This window comes from Ictalurus furcatus, chromosome 16, assembly GCF_023375685.1.
Source record: "Ictalurus furcatus strain D&B chromosome 16, Billie_1.0, whole genome shotgun sequence".
Lineage (NCBI taxonomy): Eukaryota > Metazoa > Chordata > Actinopteri > Siluriformes > Ictaluridae > Ictalurus > Ictalurus furcatus.
In genome coordinates this window covers 21692552-21713293 of record NC_071270.1, presented here as the reverse complement: position 1 = coordinate 21713293, position 20742 = coordinate 21692552, and the positions used below count along the sequence as shown (strand labels likewise).

Genomic DNA, 20742 nt, shown 5'->3' with positions numbered 1-20742 from the left:
TTATTTAGTGCTGCCCTGAATAATCTATTTCACATAAGGGTGGCTGTGGTTCAGGTGGTAGAGCGGGTTGTCCACTAATCGTAGGGTTGGCGGTTCGATTCCCGGCCCACGTGACTCCACATGCTGAAGTGTCCTTGGGCAAGACACTGAACCGCAAGTTAGCTCCCTGCATGGTAGCTCTGCTCCCATTGGTAAACTTTTGAACAGACTGATCTGTGTAAATTGTTATTATTTTGTCTTCTGGGAAACATGTAAGTATCTTATGTAGCGTCTGAAGGGCAGTACTAAATGAAAAAACATCAAATAATAACAATTTACACGATTATATGTAAACGTGTGTAAACTAATGCTCTCAGCTGTATATAAAATGTATTTTATACGTGTGCTAGCGATATACTGTAGCTGAATACTGTATACATTCATTATACGGACTGAACAGATGTTCTAAACGGTTACGGATACCTATACGAATATGCATGTGGAGTAGATTAAAGGTCTCCATTCACTGCATCCAAACGTTCTACTTACATGGGTAGTGTTTTTATTACTTAAACACCAAGCATGTTGTGTATTTGCTTTCCTAAACACTAATTCATCCACAAACAAGAAACAAAACAATGAGCGTCTATGTAGGGCTCTAGAGTTTAACCTGAAAGACTTCCAAATAGCTCGTTTTACTCAGCCAAAGTATATCGAACCTGCTGATTTTGGGAAAACCCACTGCCAAAAATGAATACAATAGTGGTGAGAACTCAGGGTTCACAGAGAGGAACAGACACAAAAAAGCATGAAAAATGCTAGCAAAAAATTAGCCAAGTGTACGAGAACGTACCGCGATGCTACAAAGGTCAGTTTTTTGGAAAGTGAAAACAACTGTAGCGAAACTGAGTTCATATTTAACAGCACTAAATGCCACAGGTTTTTCAGATAAAGATTTTAAAGAGTTATTTTAAAGCCGGGGTCAATGACTTCTAAGTCAGAACACCCGCATTCTCCTTACACTGCAAGACCGCTTCAATAAAATATCTGCTCAGATTAGAAACTCAGTCTGTTGTGGTACCCGCTGTATACGAGCGTGGTTATGGGTGGGGGTTATTTTGCAAATCAAATAGATAAAACTAAACCACATGGAAAATTTTAGTAGCCTTTTGTACTATTCAGATATAATACGTTTTCCAGTATAAGTTTTCCAGTCTATAGTAGACAGGGTGTTCCAAAAGCCTCCATACATTGGGGAAATGAACACCTTTTTAGCAAAATGTCTTCCAAAATTTTTCATAATTAGCGTATATTATATATATTGTTTTCAAATAGCCTTTAAGAACGCCTTTGACAGAAGAAGAACGCATTGAAATGGTTCCCATGGCTGGATCGGGAAGCTGTCGCACGGTTGCGATGGACTTTTTAACAGGAAACGTGGCGAGTACATCAATACACGACACTGTCGCCAAACGTATTAACAAATTCAAAACGATTGGAAGTGTCGCGGACCGACCGAGAAGTGGACGTCCACGAACATCCGCTGACGAAGGCACGACCGATGTGGTGCTGGAAAACATAGTCCTCTGTGTATATGGAGCCTTTGGGACACTCTGTACGTGGTTCTCAAGCCAAATGTTCCTTGCATACTATATCCACCTGGTACTATATTCACCTGACTTGTTTGACCATTATTATAGCCCCTTGTAAAGGTTTGTGGTCCTGCAAGTTGCACTTGATCAGTAGGTTACATACCCATTACATTATCTCGACTCCAGCCGTACTAGAATATTTCAATAAAGTACCTAAAACTGTACGTCGCTTCCTGACAAGTTCTTTTGAGCACTGTTTATATTTAATATGCACTGCAAAAAAATGATCTTAGCAAGTGTAAATATCATGAATAAAGGAAAAGTGATCTAATATTTCTCATTTTGACATGATTAAATAACAAATATAAGACGATTAAATCTGTTTCTAGACACCTTTACTAACATCGAGCTTAAATCTGTGTAATTTTATTGGCAGAAACATGCCATTTAGCTTCTTTCTAGAAATCAATGCTTGAAAGAAGCAAAAATGTCTTCCAAGAGAATAAAATATCTGGAAATAGGCATTATAATCTTATTTTCTTGTTTAAAAAACAATCTAATAAAGAGAAATATTCGTTTAATTTGCCTGAGATGTTTTTTTTTAATATTTTTTTTTTTTGCAGTGTTGCACTATAAACGCAGCCAAAGCTTGGTTTCCGTTTGGTTTTGGCAGAATATTATACATTTCTCCTTTGTCCACCATGGTTCCATGTAGAAAACCCACAAGTAGACACATACATTTATAAAAATTTTGTAGAAAATTTGGCAAATTTTGTAGAAATTATTGGTAAAAAAAAAAAAAAAGAAAGAAAGAAAGAAAGAAAAAGAAAAGAAGAAAAAAAAGAAAGAAAAAAGGTCTACATTTTGTAGCTTATTTCTAGGCACAAGCAAACCTGGAGTATTTTTCTGACCTCATCATACATACCAATCTCTCTCTCTCTCTCTCTCTCTCTCTCTCTCTCTCTCTCTCTCTCTCTCTCTCTTTCTCTCTCTCCCCTCCTTTATATTCCAGTTCCACGTGCTCTCTGTTATTCTCTCTCTCTCTCTCTCTCTCTCTCCCTCTGTCTCTCTCTCTCTCTCCTCCCAGTCCCTCATAAACTCTTCAAGCTTTACGAGCAGCTGCAGGAGGAATCAAACACACACGTCCCTTCTCAGAGCTGCACTCAATTTTTTTCCCCCCTTACCGTGCTATTCTCTCTCTCCATGCTGGAATAATGTGTGTGTGTTGTGTCAAGGTGTGTGTGTTGATGTTTGTGTTGACTGGGGGCGGTGTTGGACAGAATTACGGGCCCTCGTGTTACGGTGGATTCGACCTCTACTTCGTCCTGGATAAGTGAGTCTGTCACTTCATATTATCATGATTAATAACACCTTATTTATTTAATTAGAAATAAATGAAGAGTTGTTTAGCTCGGGCGAGTGAGAGGCCAAGTGAGGCAGGCAGGAGAGCCCAGGTGTCTGCTCAAATGCAGTAGAGAAACTGAATAAAAACAGAAAATTATTGCTCCATGCAAGTGCGTGATAATCATTTACTCTGTGCATTGCAATGTTCAGGATTCTGTGAAATTGCAAAAATATTGTTATCATTGATTGGGGGGGGGGGGGGGGGCATGGTATAATATTTGATAAAATAACAGACAAAAAAAAAAGGAAATATTGAAAAATATTAAAGCTTTAAAAAAATCAAGCTTATATTTTAAGGACATTGGGAGCTTTGTACCACCAGATGAGGGGTGTCCTTTTTGCCCCTTTCTGTCTTATTGATTCACTAACTTATTAGGTATTATATATGTGTACTTGATAAATTATTAACTAAGTGTATCATTTTTAAAAGATCACATTATAATTATAATGAGGTCAATAATGAGCGTAAAACACTTTGAGCAAACTTAATACATGAACAAATTAAAAGGACATTGTTTATGGAATTTTTTTTTTTTAACTCGGACGTCTTTATAATTCTTTCTAATATGTATTACACTGTAATACTAGAGCAGGTATAATGATTTGTGTTCACAGGCTTCATAGAGAGTGTAATTAACTTTTCTCAGCTTGCTCGGCTGCTTCAATTTAATGTAAACACTGAACCCCAGAGATACAGTTGCAGTTATTGTAGTTGTTCTAGTTGTTGTAATGGCGTCTGTGTGACACATGGGGTGCTGTTTCATCCTCTACCCATCACATTGAGCTCATAATGAACCAGTTTTACTTTTTCTTTTTTTTTTGGAAAAGAATGCCTATAGTTTGAGCTGGACATTCGCTCACCTAATATTAAAAAAGGAAATATTTCTTAATGTCAGTGGAACTGCATAAACGACTCATGAGTCTCAGTATTAACTGAGTATTTATTCATTCAATTCAATTCAATTTAATTAAATTTTATTTGTATAGCGCTTTTAACAATGGACATTGTATCAAAGCAGCTTTACAGAAATATATAAACACGGGATACAGATTTTACGTATGTGAATTTATCCCTAATGAGCGAGCCGTTGGCAATGGTGGTGAGGAAAAACTCCCTAAGATGATACGAGGAAGAAACCTTGAGAGGAACCAGACTCAGAAGGGAACCCGTCCTCATCTGGGTAACAACTGATAGTGTAAAAGTAAAAGAAATATCGTTATGGTTTGTACATGAAGTCTGTTTGTTGAACTAGTCCACTGTTCACTAAAGGAGACTTGAGTGCAAATTGTATATGGTAATTGCAGTCCTAAGGCCATTGCAGCAACCGTAGACCCAGAAACCACAGCGAGAATGCCCATGTGAAATTGCGGTCCAAAACAATTTCCATGGTACTTCAAGCGGAACCATCCTCAGCAATCTCGGCGACTGAATAGCACTTTCATTATGACAATGTGAAAATATTCATTCATTCATCTTCATTAAGCGCTTTATACTGGCAGGGTCACAGTGGATACAGACCTTATCCTGAGAACACCCGACATGACACTCAAATGCACCATGGATGGGACGCCAGTGCATCACAGAGCACCATGCACACCCTCATTCACACCTAGGGAAAGGTTGCCATAGCCAGTACACTTACCAACATGTTTTTGAGAGGTGGAAGGAAACTGGAGCACCTGGAGGACCCCTACACAGACACGGGAAGAGTATCTGAAACTCCACAGAGACATTAACCTGAGCATAGATTTAAACCAGAGACCCTGGAGCTGTGAGGTGGCATCACTACCCACTGCACCGCTGCTCCGCCATTTATTTAAAGTATAACGTACTTTAAATGGCTTTTAATGAATAGAATATGGGGTTTGATATTTAAAAGTGACATCTGGTGAAAATCGAAGGGTTCGACCTAATAGTTTTACAAAAAATTGCCAACGTTGTTATACAGATAAAAATGGATAGGTGTATAATAATAAACACTCAATATCAGTCAGAACATCGACTCCATCACGACTCTGATGAACAACAGGTTTATACAGTAACTGTAGTGAATTAACAAGTAATTAATACGTACACTAAGCATTATTAGAGTTATTATTAAGACCCTATAAACAAGCAGGTGATAGATAGTTCAGGATTTAGTGCGAAGGACACAATCCTATTATTCCTAATAACAAAAGCACATGATAGTCACAAGCTTTATACAGAGACTCATTAGAAAAGTAACTTTTGCCCATAAAATTGCATTTTGAATAGAAAAAATTCCACAAGAGGTCAAAGGTCAGACTGAGTTTCACAGCATTACACGGAACCTTTTTACCATCAGCGCCAGATGTTCCAGAGCTGCACGGCTGCAGTGTGCGCACACACATCTAAGAGAAGAAAAGAAAATAAGGGAATGAGAAAGAATGTGTGTGTGTGTGTGTGTGTGTGTGTGTAATCACTTCATTGTCATGCATGAAAACCAGATTTGAGAAGCAGCTGTGACACAGATGAAAGACAAATGAAAATTGCTGAGCTATTAAAACAAAATGCAACTAAACCCAATACAACCGCAACGTCTCATATTTGTATATACAGTATTTATGTTCCTGTAGTTCCATAGAAGTTCCATATAAGTTCCTGCTGGCACCATATCTGGTGTTTATATGTAACCTTATTTTCCAGATGTTGTGTCGTTATTACAAATAACAAAACTGGCCAAGATGATAACACTCAATATGATTTCCACGGCAAATTTGATTTCACTCTGCACTGAGGATTTTTTAATGCCTTCGGTTGTTTGTTTTGGATTTTTTATAAATTTCTTTGGCAGTTAATTTCGGTCGTTATTACATCATTTCTGTTTATTACATTTCTGACAAGTGATTACCGCTGCTCTTAATGGCCTCCCTGAGCACTTTATTCCCAGCTCTGTGAAGGGTCAGTACTTCTCTGGAGAGATGAATTGGTTATGGTTAAGTTGAATGTTATGTAGATTAACCACTCAAGAGCTTGAACCTGTTTGAACTTTTCCTGTCCTTAACACTTAAACCTGTGCTGACTGTTTTAAATCAGAAGCACATAATGAGACACATTTCAATCAATTAACTAGTGCGTGTTAAAGGGGATGCAAACTTTTGAGAGGATCAAAAGGAAGTGCTGACCCAATGTCAACTGCTGTAATATTTAGGCTAGTTATTCCTGGGTTCTCAATAGTTAAACACCATTAAATACGTACAATTTGGTTTTGTAGATAAAATCGTTTTCACCTAGAACATAAGGGTATGAAAACATTTGCACTCAACTGTATGGTTAGTTACAGTTTAGTTAACGTCATGTTGTCATAAGGCATTAGTTATTACGTGACAATCATACAGTCGTGTGAAAAAATAAGTGCTCTCCATGGAAATTGTTGGCTTTTTTGACATATTTGGACAAGCAGACATTTGACCCTCTTTGAAACACTGCCTAGTAATGAAGTTGATATACTTGAAAAAAAAAACACAAGGAAAATGAGCTTTTTTGATTCAACAGAAATGTCAATAGACGTGATGTTCTTCTGTGGGAAAAGTAAGTACACTCTTGGCCTCAGAAGCTAGTATTGTCCCATTTAACAGAAATAACATCTTGTAAGTGTTTTGTATAATTGTACATCATTTTTGACCCCTCTTCCATGCAATATTTTTTCAGTTGGAAGATGTTTGAGGGTTTTCTTGCATGTACTGCACATTTCAAATCCCATTTCAACATTTCAATGGGATTCAAATCCAGGCTTTGACTAGGCCATTCCATAACCCTCCATTTCTTCTTTCTGAGCCATTCCTTGGTGGATTTGCTAGTGTGCTTAGGATCATTATCCTGTTGAAAGGTCCACTTTTGGTTCAACTTCAACTTTCAGACAGATGGCTTCACATTATCTTCAAGCACTCTTTGATATGATGCAGAATTCATATTTGAATCAATGAATGCAAGCTGTCCATTCCCTGAGGCAGTGAAGCAACCCCAAACCATAACATTTCCACCACCATGCTTCACAGTTGGTATGAGGTGCTTCTCCTGAAAAGCTGTCTTTGGTCTGCGCTAAACATGTCTGCTGTTACTGTGACCAAACAACTCTATCTTTGATTCGTCTGTCCAGAGCGCATTATGCCAAAAGGCCTGGTCTTTGCCTATATGCTCATTGGCAAACTGTAGTCTTGCAAAGGCTTTTTCCTGGCACGCCTCTCATGCAGGTCAAATTTCTGGAATCTCTTTCTGATTGTAGAAGCATGCACTTTGACACCAACAGGTGCAAGACTTACTAGCAGATCCTGTGATGAAATTTTGGGGTTCTTGGAGAATTTTTTTTGCATCAGACGGTCTGCTCGTCGTTTGAAATGTGCGCCACTTGTAGATGATTTTCCTTACAGTAAAATGATGTAGTTCAAATAATTTCAAGATCTTTTTAAATCTCTTACCAGACTCATAGGCATCCACAACCTTTTTTCTGAAGGCCTTACAAAACTCTTTAGATCTTGGCATGATGACACCACACACCTCAATAACAAAGAGAACACCAGACACTAGATATGAGAGAGGTATAAATAAGACAGGTTCCACCTGCACTCTCTAAGCAGGTTCTAAATCACTGGCACACAATCTTGAACACCTGATTCTAATTTTATGGATTTGAAGGTGTGATAAATGTAGGGGTGTACTTACTTTTTCCATGTGAATTATCTGGGGTTTTTTTTTTTGTTGTTGTTAATTTAAATTGTGAAAATTACTACAAAATGTAAATTTTATGTGGAATCTGATAGAGTGTGTCACCTTTATTAATAGGCATTGTTTCGAAGAGGATCAAATGTTTGTTTATCCAAATATGTCAAAAAAAACAACAGTTTCCATGGGGTGTACTTATTTTTTCACATGACTGTATAACCTGATATATAAGAATAAGCAAGGAATAAAACACAACAGAACAGGAAAATGTACTGAGTGTTAAGAACACACTGACACTGGAGACTCCTTCCATAATCATTCAATAAACAACTCGGTATAGCGAAGAAAACTTCACCATATAAACGATTACATACTGTACTATGCTTATCTTTGTTAAATAATAAAATATTTCAGTCTGTTTATTATTATCCCTCGAGCATGTTGATTATCCGTCATGCACTTCTGTTACTATAGAAACAACATCGAGCGCTTTAATAAAATTTCTATAAACATATCTGTGATTTGAATTACAGCCGGAACTACTGTCAGAGCTGTGGCAAATCAATCAACACCTTCAGACCAATCAGAATGATGAATTGAACATTGCTGTGGTATAAGAATAATTTGGCTCTAATATAATTTTCATTATATAGCACTTTGATGAGTGGATATTGTCACAAAAAAGCTATAAATAAGAACTATAAATGTGGATGCTGATTAATGCAACACAAAATGTCTGGGTTAGAGGTTCTCAACCTTTTGTAACTAAAGCCCCCCCCCCCCCCCCGAGTCATGTGATAGATAGATAGATAGATAGACAGACTCCTTATTACTACATACAGTGGGGGTCTGAGAAGTCTGTGAGACCGCTAGTGAAAACACTTCTGTTTGGCATTCTTTTTCAATTTATCACAAAGATTTTCATTAAAAATGATATTATCAGCAACAACGGGAGTGGAAGTAGAATCTTAACAAGATTTACATGAATTTCAGAGTTTTTTAGTATTTGGTACGTCCCCTTTTTTGCTTTAGTGTGCACTCGAGCTGGCATGGACTCCACAAGTTTGTGTAAAACTTCATGATCCATTTTAGATCAAATCCATCAGTGGGTTGTCTGAACACATGCTTCAGCGGAAGGAATCGGAAATACTCGCGGAAAATCTGACTTTTTATGTTAATATGGCCAATATCAGGCATTTCCTAACATTTACACAGGGATCTAGAAACAGTGCAACATCTTGAATCTTGAATAGTCGTGATGTTGCATATTTCCTTTTTTTGTTTTTGAATTTTCAAAATTCGAAAATGTTCTGTTTATTCGCAGCTTTAAATAATTTTTTTTTTAATCCTAGATTTTCAGTGTGATCTCAGACTTTTGGACCCCACTGTACACAAATAGATATACTATATTCTTAAAGAGCAAACAGCAAGTATTGCTTCTTTGAAATCTTTGTTTTCAACTTGTGTACATGTTCCATTCATCCATCTAACCCTCCATCCAATTACCGTACCGCTTATCCTACACAGGGTCACAAGGCCTGGCGGTTATCCCAGGGAACTTGGGGCACAAGGCGGTGGACACCCTAGATGGGGTGCCAACCCATCGCAGAGCACAATCACACACACATTCATACACCCATTCACACACTATGGACAATTTGAAAATACTAATTGGCCTACAACGCATGTCTTTGGACTGAGGGACGAAACCGGAGTACATGGAGGAAACCCCTGAAGCACGGGGAGAACATATAAACTCCACGCACACAGAGGGGAGGGGGAATTCGAACCCCCAACCACGGAGATGCGAGGCAAACGTACTAGGGTAATAAACATTTCCACAAAGCAGCTTTATAGAAATCCAGAATTAACTACAGCAGCTCAGCTTGTACGATTCAGTTTAACTTACATTCCCCGGACCATCCGTCTTAACTTTTATAATGTCTTAAATGTAAATACACACTAAATAATTAAAGCAGCTTGAGCCACATTTCAGGAAAAAATGTATTTCTAGTCTAGTTCTTCTGTCACTAAACTTTTTAAAATTACAGAACAGAAGGGGTTCATTTGCTGCAGTTTAGCCTGATGGTTACAATTTACTTTCTGATAAGCTTGTGACAAAAATTTTCTCTTGGATTCATTTCTATCATGAATCACGAATTTTACTGCTGATTAAAATCCCAAGACTCCAAATCCTATTCATTTATCATGGCTTATCATCACTAAAAATTCTGTCAGGTCTTAATGTCATGTTCATTAAATGTTTACTAGCGCTGGATGAATGTGGAGCAAAGAATCACCATATAGCACATATAGAGACGTTTTTAATGACATTAGTTTAGTCATTAACTCTAAAGAGCTGTGGTTTTATGCAAATATTATATAACCTGGCATATGGAAATAAAAAAAAAAAGATGACATCAGTGCATTAGTAAAGCCAAGGCTGCTTTCCAAAATGACAGAAATCCCAACGAGCTCAATAACAGGATTATAAAAGTTCTCTAAGTGCTGAGTGTTTTCACCCTGGAATGTTTATCCATCATTACATACTGACAAGTGTTCAGTCCAATGTCCAACATTTTGGAAATATTTTATGGCTGTTTTGCTATTCTTTTACTCGTTTTAGCAAAAGGCTAAGAAGTACTATTTTTTATTACACTTTATTTTATGGGCTAACCAAAAATCAGCATACTGATAAAACATACTCAGAGTGAAACCCGGCTAAGGCTTCTACAGAAAAAAGAACACATTTCACAGAGCTAGCACCCTATCAGTTTGACACTATAATGCTAGTTTGTGGTTAGCCTGTTTACTACAATGCTAGTTTGAATGAGCTGAAGTCACACCTAACTTTCACAAGTGTTTTCATTAACAGTGTGTTTTAATGCATCTCAGAATGCTGTGCTAACATTAAACTGTGACTATAAAACATCATATTACACTTGAATGCGTTTACAGCTGCTGAAACTCTCAGTTTAATAACTACTCTAGCAGAGCAGCCTCGACAAATTAATATGCCATATGGTTTTTTTTTTTTTTAAAAAGAGAGATTTTATTCCACATTCGCTGAGGTAAGACGAAAATTCCTGTCTGATCTGTCTACACCGCCCGCAGACTGAAAACAGCAAGAGTACCAAAACAGACAGCACTTTATTTTTGTTCTTTATGGCTATTCTTGTCCTCAGGCATGTGGAAATAAGACGTTCTGTCTCACATCACACTCTCACAAAACTCAAATCAAAATATTTATTTCGCATAACTGCCAAAAGTCTTTTTTCTTTCTTTCTATTGTGTAGTGAATAAAACCATTAATGTCATAAGATCATAAATACTTATCATTTAAATTATTCTGAGGTCTTACTTCCTCTTTTTCTGCCATATGGGGGGGAAAAAATAGCTATATAAGAAAGATATTGTGCATTTTATGAATTAAATCATCACCAGAACAATTAGAAAACATCTCTGACCTTTATAAAAGGATGACTTAATTTAACCATTTAAGTAAAATAAACATTTCTTGTCTTAAACGCATTTATAGATGCCACAATCCCTTTTTAATGCGATCTTAGCACTAGCCAATGTAGTTTTGTGCTTAGCATCTGAACAATCTTGTCACGAAAGCTAACCTGTACTATATCGCTAGTTCCTGTGTTAGACCATTTAGTGTAATGCTAACTCTGGTTTAGCCTGTTTCATATAACGGTAGTTTTCACTGATAAGCAGGGTTAGCCAGCCAGTTCTTGTGTTAGCATGCTCATTTTAATGCTAGTCAGTGGACTATTTTGTGGCTAGCATGTTTACTATAATGCTAGCCTCAGCCTTAGACGCTACACCGTAAGGATATTTAGCTAGAAGTCTATTTGACTCGCCATGTTTCATCACTCCAACTTAGCTAAATCTGCTAGACACTTATCAACTTAACTCATTTGCTAGCTACTCTTAAGTTAGTAACCTGATAGGACTTCATTCAGAGAGTGAAAGAAACAGTGTGTAAATATCTGAGGAAAAAAATGAAGAAATCACTTCAAATACACGGTTTTTACTGCCAAGGACAAGCATGCAAGTAAACAGCCCTTTTTACATCGTTAAATTAGATTGGTAAATGAGTTTGCAAATGATATTTATATGTGTACACACACATGCTAAAAATCAATCATTTTCTTGTTGCGTTCAGGTCTGGAAGTGTTCAGCATCACTGGAATGAGATTTATTACTTTGTGGATCATCTGGCACACAAATTCATCAGGTGAGATTTTTCACTCTGCCAGGTTTTAAAATGTGAACCAGACATTAACTCTTTCCTGAAGGACCTCGTCGTGAACGCTTCGTTTCAGCAGAGTTCGTCTACAGAATGGTGATAGGCGGATATTTAATGATCGCACATCACTGAGCCATGTTAGCTCATGTTAGTTAGCACTGGAGATTAACACTCATGAACATGACTTCGAAATCCTCTCGGAATTTCCTTTGGGTTAGCTTATGTTAGCTAGAAGGCTAATGTTAGCAGTGAAGAGTGTAAATGTTTATGAATATGGATATGAATTCCTCCTTGAAATGATGTAATGGTATTTATAGTTTAAACCACTATTGTTCTATTGGTTTTTTCCAGCATTTTTTTTCCCAGGAGTGCGTTTAACATAATGCTAATTCAGGGTTAGCCTCTTTAATATACTAAGGGTTAGCCTGTTAAATGCATATACAGGACTCAGTGTCAAGTAAACATAATTTTACGCGTGTTAGTGTGTTTAATACAGGATTAATTCAGGGTTAACCTGTTTAATGTAATGCTAGTTTATTCAATGCTAGTTTTTAGCGTATTTCTTTGAACGTTAGTTTATGTGTCAGCCCGTTAGCATGTCTTAAAAGTGAACCCACCCTCTTCTGGTGATACCGGATAGTGGGATTATAAACCATTACAGTATACAAGCGTAGATGAGTAAAAACAAACAGTATTAAGTGTGTTGAAAGGATGTTCAGTATGAGCACATTGTGAATAAGAGTCCTGGGATGAGCGCAGGGCAGTCTTTATGATTACAGAAGCAGCTCTTAGATATAAATCTACAGTATTCAGGTGATTCGTTGGCAAAATCTCTGTTTTAAGGAAGTGAAAATCTTTAGGTTGTTCATGAGGGACCATCTAAGCGCAGAGGTTGAGTCACAAATACAGAAAGCGCCACTCAAACGTAGAGTATCAGGATGAATCAGGAAGCGTGTCCAGATCTGGCACTGGCATCACATCATCGCCGCGCGTGTTTTCCTCACTCCACCCTGACCACACCCTTTAACCATCGTTACCACATTTTCCGTCATTTATAGTGTCTTTACTCAGTAAACAGTATACGTAGCTGCGTCCTAAATTCAAGCATTTGGTAGAAGAATTCTTATTAAATTTCATCCTAATAAGTAACAGCTGACGAGCACAGTAAAACGAATATCTGGTTTGTCGTGTTTATGTCTATTTATCCCACGTTCTGTTTCATATAAGCCTCCCTCTATTTAATTCAGCTTCATTTTATCAGCACGGTTAGATATACTCTACAACAGAGCACCACAAATAAATACAGTTTAAACATTTGACTTGACCAGATTTATTAGTGATAGTGATCAAGTAAAAGAAGACGGTGTAGTAAGAGTAAAAATTGCAGTAGGTACAGATTTATTCTGTCTTTCTGACTCCCTCGGTCTCGTTATTTTTTAGTCCTAAGCTCCGGATGTCCTTCATCGTTTTTTCGACAGAGGGCAGAACCCTGATGGAGCTCACAGAAGACAGGTGAGCTTAGAAAACAAACTACCAGACTTGTTCTTTATCCCCCCTCTACCCTCCCTGTTCTGTTTAGTTTAGACCACAGTGACCCGTTTAATTGTTTCTAAAATGAGTCCTCTGAGGATCACTTATATACGGTGTATTCTCAGATATGATCTCCGTGTGTTTATGTGTGTGTGTGTGTGTGTGTGTGTGTTAGGGATCAGATACGAGCAGGACTGGAGGAACTACAGAGAGTATTACCAGGTGGAGACACTTTCATGCACAAAGGCTTTGAGCGGGTGAGAAAGCCTCCTCTCTGTCTAACTCTGTTTCCCGTGATCCATATCTCTATCCCAGTAAAAAAACCTTTTTGTCTTGCTCTTTCACAGGCGAGTGAGCAGATCTACTATGCGAGTGGTGATGGTGAGTGGTGACGACAGAAAGAAAAAAAAGAATCCACATTAAAAATACATATTTAAAAGCCCTTAAAACTCAACGCTCAGTGTTAAGTGCTGATGTTTATGCTTACATTATTGGGGGATGGAGGAATGAAATAAAGTAAAAGAGGGAGGAAAAGCAAGAAATAAACAATATAAACTGTGTATATTATGCACTGTCGTATACAGTGGTGCTTGAAAGTTTGTGAACCCTTTCGAATTTTCTATATATCCGCATAAATATGCCCTAAAACATCATCAGATTTTCACACAAGCCCTAAAAGTAGATAAAAAGAAAAATATTATACTTGGTCATTTATTTATTGATGAAAATGATCCAATATTACATATCTGTGAGTGGCAAAAGTATGTGAACATTTGCTTTCAGTATCTGGTGTGACCCCCCTTGTGCAGAAACTATTACTACAATTTTCAAGGGTACACAAACTTTCAAGCACCACTGTATGTGTATATTATACATACTTGCACAATTCATGTTTTTGGCCCCTAAATATGGCGCACTATTGATGTTCTGACTGTTGATTTTCAATATGCCAGATCCCATGGAAGCTAGATTAGCAGTCAATGCTAAATGTAATTAAAATGTCACTTTTGAGTATATAACAATCTTTTATTAGTTATTTATCAACACAGCTGAGAGCAAATGCGATATTTCTGATATTTCTTTTTCATCTTTCCATTGTCACAATGCCTTTATATTGTTTGTATATAAAAGACCTGTGGTGTATACGCTAACTAGCTAAATCTCACGTCCATATTTCCGGGTTGCCTAGCAACAGTGTTCTCTCAACTTTTCCTATTTGAATGGTGAGCATGTTGTGGGTTCACATTTCACATGTCAAAAACACAGAAGTCATTATCTCTATAGTTAATAGTTGCTAATAATTTGTTCATGGTATATCATGATTTTCATATATTAATATCCTCACCATAATGAGGAGTTACTTAATTAGTATTTACCGATGTTCTGTTTGCAGGTTATCGAAGAGCGAGCGTCATCATCGCTCTGACAGACGGAGAGTTACGTGAGACTCAGTTTGATTTGGCAGCTAGAGAGGTGAGCTACTGACGCTGTCGTTTTCTCAAGAGAACTTTTTTTTTTCTAGTTTATTGTAGACAATGACACATTATCTATTCCGAAAAACAAATCAGGTAGTAAAATTATTAGCGTCACTATATCCTGTATACAGTAGGTCACATTAACACCTCACCATCAGCACACTTTGGACGTGTTCCAACCACACCCCACTATTCACTATAAAGGCCTGAGTTTGTCTTTATTCTATCTTATTATGGTATGGTGTATAACAGGCAGGACGCTCGCGCCAGCTCGGAGCCACAGTGTACTGCGTAGGAGTGAAGGACTTTAATGAAACTCAGGTGAGATATTCAAATTAGATTCAACTCAATTTCATTTAGATCACTAAGCTTGTCTTAGAAAGCCTTTTTGGGGGTGTGTCCTAAACGTGTCCGAAAGATTTTCATTCGAATTGCAAAACCTGACCATTTTTTTTGGGCCCAGGCATTTCCGGGGTACATTTTGACGCTTCATATACAGTCATAAGATGAGCCACACTCAAAACTCAGATAGAGTCGGTAATATGGAGGAGTCTCATTGATTGAATAATAACCTTGTATGACAAGGTAATAAGGTTAAGATAAGCTGTGTTAAAGTTTAGCTCATTTATAGTACCTCATGGGTAATACACACACACCTTCACATACACAAACAAATAGAATGGCAGTAAATACAAGGAGTATCTATACACATGGAAATCATGTACACTCAGTGCTACATATTAAATATGAACTAAAACGTACTTTTCTTTTCTTTTTTTGCCCATCGTAGCTGGCTACAATCGCAGGCAGTGACGATCATGTTTTTCCTGTGAATGATGGATTTGACGCACTGCAAGACATCATCGACTCAGTAAGTAATGACTTTTCCAGTTCAGAAAATGAGAAATGGCCCCCTGCTCTCTCTCCCATAGAGAAGCCATTGTAGTATTTATATCATGCCAAGTCTAAGCCTAGTGAATACCTTTATTGCACTACGACTAGTTATTGACTAATTCTTCATCCAGTTTATCCTACAGCATAGAGTAACAACAGTTAACATAATAATTTAGCAACATAAGCTAAGCTATCCACTGTATTAATGTCTAGTTATGCTAACTAGTAATTCTAGCTAACTGATATTTCCTTTCCAGCAGTAGCCATCAGTATGACATTAAGTAGCTAGCCAAGTTCTCAAACAAGCTAGCTAACATTATGAGGTTATATTGTGTAATTAAAACCAGTAACCAACCAATCAATTCATTTTAACTAATGTTAGCTGAAGCGTTTATGTGTACTGAAGTTCACCAGCATGCTGGCTAGCATTAGGTAAAAACGTTTCTGATGTGATAGTAACTAATCTATACTGACTTCATTTCTGCTCTTGCTGACACAGGAGAGCATGTCACTTGCCACAAAACACAGTACAGTGATCCCTACTCAAAAAAACAAGAAAAAAACAGGTACACCATATCTTAAAACTTAAAACTAAATAAATAAATGTATAAATTCTCCTCCAAAAATTTGACTGGATAAAAAAAATTGTTTGACCTGGGGATTTCTGACTTCCTAGGGATCAAGTGAAACATAAAGAGCTCCGTAGCAGAAATAGAGCTCCAAAGTCGGTTAAAATGCCCGGTTTCCACAGCCTTTGGTGTTGATTGAAAGCTACTGAAGGGCTCTTTTTGAACCGTTTTAATGTGGTTATGTAACCGTATAATGTATAATGCATGTTGATCAATCTGGAGCTATTGGTCTTCACAAGTGCAGATCTTGCACTTGATCAGCGTGCTCTCTGTACTGTATATTTTAACTCTACGGGTTGTGCAGATCGGGACCTCTGGTGTTCAAACAGTGTATTAGATGTCCAATTAATAGAATGCTGATTTCCACAATGTGAATCGCACGTTTCCATGATGCACATCGTCACGTTTTTGCCTCGCGATGCATCGTGTCACGTTGTATCGTTACACTCCTAAAAAATATTCAACACCAGTCTTTTCAAGCAAACTCGAAGGGAGAAACTCACATCAATTTTTACATTTCAGGCTCCTATCAATATTTCTGAATCTTCTTTCTTTCAGATCCTGAAGAGATCATGCATAGAAATATTGTCTGTTGAACCTTCAACTATATGTGCCGGAGGTGAGCGAAGACGAGCACACAGTAAAAACTTGTGTATGAAATCTGAGCAATGTTTGTATAATAAGCATATTCATATATTATTATACAGCAGCAGAGCTGTGTTTACTGGAATTATTTATTGTTTAGCCTCATAATCCTGTTTCATTTAGAAGACATCTGCATCTGCTTAGAAGTTTTGGGCAGTTTTTTTCTGGGCAGCCTGACACAGAGGTCTTCTAAGGTTCCTTACTTTGGCTGCATTTATCCTTTCCAGCAGAGGAAATCCCATAATTCTGTTCACCTTAATGAGCCAGCTGAATATTTTACAGCTTAATATTGCAATTTATTTTTCCAAGCTTTCATAGAACTTTCATTCAGCAAACAGAATTATGAGGTAAAAGGATAAAAATGATACTGCCTACAGATTTGGTTACAATAAGGAACCTGAGGAAATTAACTGTCCTTGTGCTCCTTACAATGGGACACAGACTTTACATCCAGAGTGTTAAACTGCAGTGTTCCTTAGACTAAAGAATCAGGAGCACTGTACAGGGCATAAATATATAGACCAAATCTAATGAGTAAAGAGATACTGATCAGCATTTGACATACATCACTGTTTTTGACACTGTTTTCTCTGTTGGTCGTGTTGTATTGCAGAATCCTTTCAGGTGGTGGTGAGGGGGAACGGTTTCCTCCATGCGAGAGATGAGAGACGGGTGTTGTGCAGTTTCCGCATCAATGACACCTTCACCGTCAGTAAGTGATCTTCCAATAAAGGAAGTAATAATAGTAATAATGTGTAGGCTTCTAACCCTTACATTACTATAAATGTAGTTAAATTTCAGCTGAGACTTTAATTAACACCTGATACTGACTTGGTTAGCAACACAGGGTACTGTACGATACATACTGAACATACAAGTGCAAGAATCCATCCATCCATCCATCCATCCATCCATACCGCTTATCCACTGGGGAGCCTGGAGCCTATCCTAGGGAACTCAGGGAACAAGGCGGGGGACACCCTGGATAGGATGCCAATCCATCTGTACAATCACACACGCGTTCACACCCAAGGACAATTTGGAAATGCCAATCAGCCTACAATACATGTCTTTGGACTGGGGAGGAAACCAGAGTACTTGGAGGAAACCCCCAAAGCACGGGGAGAACATGCAAACTCTGCACACACAGGGCGGAGGCAGGATTCGAAACCCAGAACCCCAGATGTGTGAGGCAAACATGCTAACCTCTAAGTCAACAAATTAACAGTCCAAACATAGGCATGTAGGTTTAATACAGGACAACCAATAATCAGAAATAAGGGAGATCAGCCAGGGTGAAAACCAGGAAGTACAATGGAACATAAAACACAGAACTTAAAGTAACTAAACACATTATAAGACTTTGCTACAAACAGTGGCTTCTCAAGAAGTAACACAACACAGGTGAACACAATCAGGTAACGAAGCAATGATAGGACAGGGAGGAGTCAGGACTAGAACAGAAACCAAACCAAACATGAGCACATGGGAGCTTTGATGCAAGGGAGCAAACCGTGACCCACAGGAGGACAAGCAGGGAATGTGTCGCAGGGCTAGGCCGGGTGCACGGTCCAGGAGATCCATTAGCAAGTGGAATAGACTTTAAAAATTTGTCTATTTTGGTTCAAAATACGGGCTTAGTGTTTAGTACGTCCGCCGCACACCTCCAGGGTTGGGGGTTCGATTCCTGCCCTGTATGTGCGGAGTTTGCATGTTCTCCCCGTGCTGCAGGGGTTTCCTCCGGGTACTCAGGTTTCCTCCCCCAGACATGCATGGTATGCTGATTGGCATGTCCAAAGTGTCCGTAGTGTATAAATGGGTGTGAGTGTGTATGTGATTGTGCCCTGTGATGGATTGGCACTCCGTCCAGGGTGTACCCCTGTGCCTGATGCTCCCTGGAATAGGCTCCAGGTTCCCCGTGACCCAGTAGGATAAGCGGTATAGAAAATGGATGGTTCAAAACGTAGGCTTCATCCTAGCCATGTCTATTTATCATCCCTAAGGCTGTGAACAAAACTAGAAAGGCGAGTCAGGTATTCACCCCACAACTCACTTACAAAAGTACAGCGGGTGTTTAATTGTTTAATGTGATCAGCTAGAAAAAAGACCTAACTAGCGTGTAACATTTAAAGACCTGGTCAGGAAAATCGCAACGATCCTTAATGTTTCTTCTCTAAAAATCTCTCTGTACTTGTGGCCAGCAAGGCGGGAAGTGGAACTTATATCTAGATTGGAGTGTAGCATTTATAAATATATCATTTACTGTGATATTTTTTCTGTATCAGCATTGAGACGCATCATGCCAACTGGTAAACGCTATTATTTCTAGCTAACTCACAACGTCATCTCACGTCCAGTCAACTCAAACATCACAGTTTTATCTATTGGCTCAGTCTAACTTCTCTGGATTAACAATTTCTAAAGTGATCACTAAAACCGTTTCAATCAATTTACCGATTAAGGAACAGCCGCAAGACTGAGACACGCCCACTTTTGTCCTGCCAAAATCGCGTTCTCATTAAAATTGTGATATAAACTGTTATGAAAACGCTACGTTTCGAAAACAGTCTACTATAACGATGTTGGCCTTGCCGCTCCGCACTAATCGGAGACGCTCAGTTTCATCAGCGAGGCGCGATAAAATCTTACCAGAGACAAAAGTGTAGGAATAAACGCATCTCTCGAATGTGCACTCAAACTCTCAGACCCAATATGCTGATTCAACTTCAAATAAAAGATAGCTGATGTTCGATGCCAACAAAAAGAGAGACGAAAAAGGAAATGGAAGAGGAAAGCGTATCGAATTTAAGAAGGAAGATGCCATTTTTTTGCGCTCTGCAATTCCACACAGGACAACTTTTCACATCTTTTTAACCAAACCGCTAAATTACAGTCTGCCTGTACGGGTAGAGATTCCTGTGTGCTGGTAACCTTATAAATTAAGGTATAAAATGTCTGGATGGGGTTTTTGCTCTGGGAAATAAGAGAAAAGATTCGATTTGTTTTGGAAGTGAACGGGGAAGGAGCGCAGTGTTCAAAAAGCCACTAATCTCTTCTGAATTTGGCGTTTCTCCATCCATCCAGCTGCTAATGCATTTAAACACCATCGTATTACAGAAAGGAATGTAGGACTCTGTGTCTTCTATTGTTTCTGGAATGCTTGAGTATGAGAATTTGTTCCTAATATATATATATTTGCTCTTCATTTTCCCCTCTCTGAAGTTTGCTTCTTTACTTTGCTCCTTCAGTAATGTACTGTAGCTAACGATTAGGCGCGCAACAACTTGGCACAATAATAAACTGAAAACTATTAGCGCCTATTAATTGTTAGCTATTAGTCTTGCAGCTTTAGAGCAAAATGAAATAAACAACCGTCAGCTGCCGTGTCTTGTCATTTGGAGTAAAGGTGAATCTGTGGATGTTTCCTTTTAGCCGAACTGCTTTTTTAAGCTCCATCAAGTCTGTTTTGTGACTCACTTCAGACACAGTGGGAGGAAGTGCACTTTTACTGTACTGACTATAAATAACCTGTGTGTGTGTGTGTGTGTGTGTGCAGTGAAGAAGCCTCTGGCTGTGGAGGACACATACTTACTTTGTCCAGCTCCTGTGCTGATGGAGGAGGGGGTGTAAGTGTCTCTTCTTAAGCCTCCTG

General features: G+C 38.3%; 1 protein-coding gene across 1 annotated transcript in view; it reads left to right on the top strand.

The window, feature by feature from the left end:
• The first annotated feature begins 2701 nt into the window (after positions 1-2701).
• antxr1b (ANTXR cell adhesion molecule 1b) overlaps positions 2702-20742 on the top strand; it is a 31369-nt gene continuing 13328 nt past the window's right edge. Inside the window, exons 1-11 of the mRNA XM_053646004.1 lie at positions 2702-2904; positions 11834-11905; positions 13358-13429; positions 13623-13704; positions 13795-13828; positions 14841-14920; positions 15175-15243; positions 15713-15793; positions 17004-17064; positions 17704-17802; positions 20647-20716. Coding sequence (XP_053501979.1) covers positions 2786-2904; positions 11834-11905; positions 13358-13429; positions 13623-13704; positions 13795-13828; positions 14841-14920; positions 15175-15243; positions 15713-15793; positions 17004-17064; positions 17704-17802; positions 20647-20716 — 839 coding nt within the window. The 5' untranslated portion in view covers positions 2702-2785. The remainder of the gene's footprint in view (positions 2905-11833; positions 11906-13357; positions 13430-13622; positions 13705-13794; positions 13829-14840; positions 14921-15174; positions 15244-15712; positions 15794-17003; positions 17065-17703; positions 17803-20646; positions 20717-20742) is intronic.